This window comes from Coenobita brevimanus, chromosome 71 (genome assembly GCF_032717465.1).
Source record: "Coenobita brevimanus isolate Jiangsu-jjx chromosome 71, ASM3271746v2, whole genome shotgun sequence".
Classification (NCBI taxonomy): Eukaryota; Metazoa; Arthropoda; class Malacostraca; order Decapoda; family Coenobitidae; genus Coenobita; species Coenobita brevimanus.
This window is the reverse complement of record NC_137024.1, coordinates 5,851,814-5,857,813: the sequence shown is the minus strand read 5'-3', so window position 1 is coordinate 5,857,813 and position 6,000 is coordinate 5,851,814. Positions and strand designations below refer to the sequence as shown.

Genomic DNA, 6,000 nt, shown 5'->3' with positions numbered 1-6,000 from the left:
TAAAGTTGTTAGAAAGATTTTTGGCAAGGTGTCAGAAGGAGTGGGAAGAATTTGAGTTGGAGAGTTGAGAGCATTTAGTACGGATGAAATTACTCTTAGCAGAGCTAAAACAGACAGCACGATTCCAGGCAGAACCATAAAAAAGATGTGATTCAGGGGTGGGTTGGCTCTGGTATCTTTTACATGCCTTCTCCTTGTTGTGGACAGCATTAAAACAAGCGTGATTAAACCAAGGCTTTTTTTGGATTAGTCAAAGGATATGAGAAAGGAATGTATGCTTCCATGCCCAAGAGAATAACCTCTGTAATAAGCATGGCACACTCAGTTGGCTCCCAGTCATGGACACAATAATCGTTCCAGGGAAAATCAAAGCAGTATTGCCTTAGGGGCTCCCAATCAGCAGCTCCAAAGTGTCACAACCAACGTTTCTTTGGAGGGTCACAGGCCGTACTGGAGCGATAGGACAGGTTAAGGTAATGAGGGTGTGATCGGAGGAGCCCAACGGAGAGGAAATATTAACAGCGTAAGCAGAAGGATTAGTTGTAAGGACGAGGTCAGAGTCAAGTATGTTGGAACTCTCTTTCAGGCAGTCAGGGATACGGGTAGGGTGCTGTACAAGCTGCACTAGGTCATTAATGAGAGAAAAGATGTAGGCTTGTTCACTAGGTGGATCAGTGAAAGGAGAGGAGAGCCGAAGGTGGTGGTGAACATTGAAATATCCTAGAATAGAGATTTCGGAGAAAGGAGAACCGGATAGGATGTGTTCCATCGCAGAAGTAAGATAATCGAAGAATTTTTCACAGTCAGTAGAATTACGGGATCAGTAAACAGCACAGATATGTTTAGTCAGAGATTGACATGAAAGCCGAAGCCAGAAAGTACAGTATTCAAAGGAATCACGTTCAGAAACACGAGAGCAAGATAAGTTGTTGCGTACATATACACAACAGACACCTTTGGCTTTGAAATGAATATAGAGAAAGTAGGAGTATACAGAAAAGAGTTTCTGTCAGGTGCCTCAGACAGCTGAGTCTCAGTTAAGAAAAGAAGGTGAGGTTTAGAGGAGGAGAGGTGGTGCTCAACAGAAAGAAAGTTAGAGGGAAGGCCACGAATGTTGCTGAAATGAAGAAGTGAGTCAGACAGTGGTTCCAGACAGCTCGTTAAGTCGTCACCGGGAGAGGGGCGGATGGTGGGGACATTTATGGTTCCCCCCTCTGGGGTCTCTGAGGATTGATTATTAGATGCCATTTTTTTTTTCTTTGAAAAGGAAGTGTAGTGTAATGGGCATGTAGTTTGGCGTTGATAGTTAGAGAAACTTGTACTGGAGAGCATGCTGGCCTACTGTGTGTGTTACTGAAACACTGAAAAAGTTCAGCAAAGGGGGATGGTCAGGAACTAGTCCCGAGCGCTGATGAAACGGGAACTCCAGCTCTCCCTGTCATCAGCTTTCCATCCACCTTGGGAGTACTGCCCTGCTCGACTGGTGCTACAGTCTACTCCGTGAGTGAAAGATAAGCGCTAAATTTATTTGTCTGAAGTTAGCGTGAATAAAAACTTCGTTAATAGACTGAAGAATTTAACGATCCTCATGTGGTCTATAGGTGTTATTCAAAACCTTTTTCTTGTCCCTCCCCAGTGTTGCAGGTATGGATCTGACGGGGCTGCTGTGGCAGGTGGTGGCGGTGGCGGCTGTTATGACTGGCATCAGTGAGGCGGACAGACACGACAGACCCAAACTTGACGTGGCAGCCGAAGTGCAGTTGTCTGCCCTGCCCGCCCACCACCACCCCGCCCACACACACCAGGCCGTGCTGGATCCTGACGGCGTTTTTACAGTGTTCTGGACACCGGACCTTAACAAACAGGTGTGTGGGCCAAGAGGTCATTGTCGGAATTACATAGGAGGCTTAGAAGCATCTTTTTCTCAGTGATTTATTCTGAATATTATACCTTCCCCAAGCAGCTGTGTGTAACAAATTCGCTTCGTGAAACTGACTGGGTACCCAGCTTACCCTAGAGACGCTAAATATAGTCTTGATTCACAATGCCTGTATCCGAGTCCCAGTTTACTAGGTATGCAGTTAACAGTTCTCCCACTTTCCTACTTTCCCTTGCATTGTTTTCTGCATCCTACTTCACTCCATCCTTACAGTAGGTGAAAAAAATAGGTCAGGATGACGACAGTGATGACTGCATCTCTTTTGTTACAATTATGTAATGTCTTTTTTGGTTCATACGTATTACTGCAGTAAGCCTTGCTTTACCTTTTACACTGCCTGTAGCACAACATGCGAATAGTAACATTGATGTTGTGTCAAGATTATTAGCACATAAGCCTGTCTCCAACTACACCCCCTAGGGGGCAGTCTCCACTCGCCTATTTTTCCTCCAGGGTCTGTTCTCCCATTGACCAATTTTCCCCATGGACTTATTTTTTGCCATGGACGTATTTTCCCTCATTAGCTTATTTTCCCTATTGATCAATTTTCCTTCATAAACATATTGTTTTCCACATGGACCTATTTTCACCATAAGCCCATTTTCCCTCTGCACCTTCCCTATGAATCTATTTACACCATGGACCTATTCCTCCATGAACCCATTTTCTCCATGGACCAAATTTTTCGACAATGGATCTGTTTTCCTCTTGCAGCTATTTTCCCTCATGCATCTGTTTTCTCGCCATGGGGAAAAAAAAACAAAACCTCTTATGGACCTGTTTTCTGCTGTGTGTGTGTGTGTGTGTGTGTGTGTGTGTGTGTGTGTGTGTGTGTGTGTGTGTGAGAGAGAGAGAGAGAGAGAGAGAGAGAGAGAGACCCCAGGGACCTTGATCAGAACGCCCCGCATCCTGACGTCCACCCATCGGAGGTGCACTTCAGCTGATGTGATCGAGTTCTTTTGGCTAAGGTTAGATCAGAACATAACCCAGCCCTCTTTAACAAAATCCAGCCCTCTTTAACAAAACCCAGCCCTCTTTAACATAACCCAGCCCTCTTTAACATAACCCAGCCCTCTTTAACATAACCCAGCCCTCTTTAACATAACCCAGCCCTCTTTAACAAAACCCAGCCCTCTTTAACATAACCCAGCCCTCTTTAACATAACCCAGCCCTCTTTAACATAACCCAGCCCTCTTTAACATAACCCAGCTCTCTTTAACATAACCCAGCCCTCTTTAACATAACCCAGCCCTCTTTAACATAACCCAGCCCTCTTTAACAAAACCCAGCCCTCTTTAACAAAACCCAGCTCTCTTTAACATAACCCAGCCCTCTTTAACATAACCCAGCCCTCTTTAACTAACCTAACCCAGCCCTCTTTAACTAACCTAACCCAGCCCTCTTTAACTAACCTAACCCAGCCCTCTTTAACTAACCTAACCCAGCCCTCTTTAACATAACCCAGCCCTCTTTAACTAACATAACCCAGCCCTCTTTAACATAACCCAGCCCTCTTTAACTAACATAACCCAGCCCTCTTTAACATAACCCAGCCCTCTTTAACTAACATAACCCAGCCCACATAACCCAGCCCTCTTTAACTAACATAACCCAGCCCTATTTAACAAAACCCAGCCCTCTTTAACATAACCCAGTCCTCTTTAACTAGCATAACCCAGCCCTCTTTAACTAGCATAACCCAGCCCTCTTTAACTAACATAACCCAGCCCTCTTTAACTAGCATAACCCAGCCCTCTTTAACTAACATAACCCAGCCCACTTTAACATAACCCAGCCCTCTTTAACTAACCTAACCCAGCCCTCTTTAACATAACCCAGCCCTCTTTAACTAACCTAACCCAGCCCTCTTTAACATAACAAAGCCCTCTTTAACTAACATAACCCAGCCCTCTTTAACTAACATAACCCAGCCCTCTTTAACATAACCCAGCCCTCTTTAACTAACATAACCCAGCCCTATTTAACAAAACCCAGCCCTCTTTAACATAACCCAGTCCTCTTTAACTAGCATAACCCAGCCCTCTTTAACTAGCATAACCCAGCCCTCTTTAACTAACATAACCCAGCCCTCTTTAACTAGCATAACCCAGCCCTCTTTAACATAACCCAGCCCTCTTTAACTAACATAACCCAGCCCACTTTAACATAACCCAGCCCTCTTTAACTAACCTAACCCAGCCCTCTTTAACATAACCCAGCCCTCTTTAACTAACCTAACCCAGCCCTCTTTAACATAACCCAGCCCTCTTTAACTAACCTAACCCAGCCCTCTTTAACATAACCCAGCCCTCTTTAACTAACCTAACCCAGCCCTCTTTAACATAACCCAGCCCTCTTTAACTAACATAACCCAGCCCTCTTTAACTAACATAACCCAGCCCTCTTTAACATAACCCAGCCCTCTTTAACTAACATAACCCAGCCCACATAACCCAGCCCTCTTTAACTAACATAACCCAGCCCTCTTTAACTAACATAACCCAGCCTTCTTTAACAAAACCCAGTCCTCTTTAACTAGCATAACCCAGCCCTCTTTAACTAACATGACCCAGCCCTCTTTAACTAACATAACCCAGCCCTCTTTAACTAATATAATCCAGCCCTCTTTAACTAACATAACCCAGCCCTCTTTAACTAACATAACCCAGCCCACTTTAACATAACTCAGCCCTCTTTAACTAACATAATCCAGCACTCTTTGACTAACATAAGCCAGCCCTTTTTAACTACTAGGTTAGATATGGGTTGGGTAGAATCACAGATGACACGTACCCTTCATGTGGAATATGCCCACACAACATAACACACATAATGCACCACTTCAGCACATGCTACACTAAGACGTTGACACAACATCAACGGTGGAGAAAAGTTATGGGACAACCCCATAGGGGGCAAGCCTTACCTGTAGTCGACCGGTCTGCTCGAACAGACGGACCAGGGTTGAGCAAGAACAACAACGTAGCTCTGATATTGTGGTCTCGAGACAGCAGTATCAGAACTATGAAGGCAAAACTGTGGAAAAGTCCTCAATTTTTGACGGTAATTTTTGAAGTATGTGATGATAGAGCATATCTGAACTTTCTGTAACGATGCTGACCACACTCTGTAATGTGGGATGGAGGCTGATCACATCGGACAATTTCGGGTATTCCAGAAGTGACCGTGGAAATTAAGGGCTTGCTTACAGAATCATACTTTCCCTGAAGTTGAGTAACATAAGCATTATATTGAGCCTAACAGCAGACGATTTTGTTCAACTGGGAGAAAAATCCTAGCAAGTACTTCAAAAACCATCTTGAATGACCTTTTCTTCGCTCTTGGTACGCCAGAGAATCAAAGAAGGATAACACCTAACGATTTTGTTCATCCCCAACACTCGAATGGTTAAGGCAGACAAACCAGTTTTTGCTGTGTCAGTCTCTCTCTACAGGGGGTATGCTGTGGGAGATCTAACTCTGTGGCTGGCTGGGGTTCTTCTTCTTGTCCTGCGGCATAATGACTGACGTGTTACGTTCTCCTTGACAATGTTGCTGAGTCAGTTTGATGCTTTTTGGTACTGTTAAGTGTTTCTATCCTCTACAGGAGGTGGTGTGGGAGATCCATGCTCGCACCCGTGGCTGGCTGGGGTTCGGGTTCTCGTCTAATGGCGGGATGACTGGCGGGGACATGATCACCGCCTGGGTGAAGGACGGACGACTGTTCCTGCAGGACCGCCACGGCGTGGGTGAACTCACACCGCCCCTCGACGACCACGCTGATTGGCGGCAGCTGCATGCACGCGAGAACGACACGCACACCATCCTTGTTGTGGCCAGGGACATCAACACCTGTGACCCGCACGACTACGTCCTTACGGTTAGTGTGTAATTGAAGTTGTTGGAAGGGACTGAGTAGGCCCACGATAAGGAGATACCAGACCGATTTACCTGGGCGAACATCAGTACAAAGTCGAGCACACTTGACATGTTGTGTTGCTGTCTCTACTGTGTGAATGTCGAACAGTGTGAAATTATATTGTATAGTTGAGGTGTATCGT

The 6,000-nt window shown here is 45.2% G+C and overlaps 1 protein-coding gene across 1 annotated transcript in view; it reads left to right on the top strand.

Annotated features, from left to right (window-relative positions):
- Window positions 1–1,652: 1,652 nt before the first annotated feature.
- The window catches only part of LOC145406644 (DBH-like monooxygenase protein 1), a 48,822-nt gene continuing 44,474 nt past the window's right edge, over window positions 1,653–6,000 (top strand). The window contains exons 1-2 of the mRNA XM_080277726.1: window positions 1,653–1,865; window positions 5,547–5,819. Of these exons, the coding sequence (XP_080133852.1) occupies window positions 1,695–1,865; window positions 5,547–5,819 (444 nt within the window). The 5' untranslated portion in view covers window positions 1,653–1,694. The remainder of the gene's footprint in view (window positions 1,866–5,546; window positions 5,820–6,000) is intronic.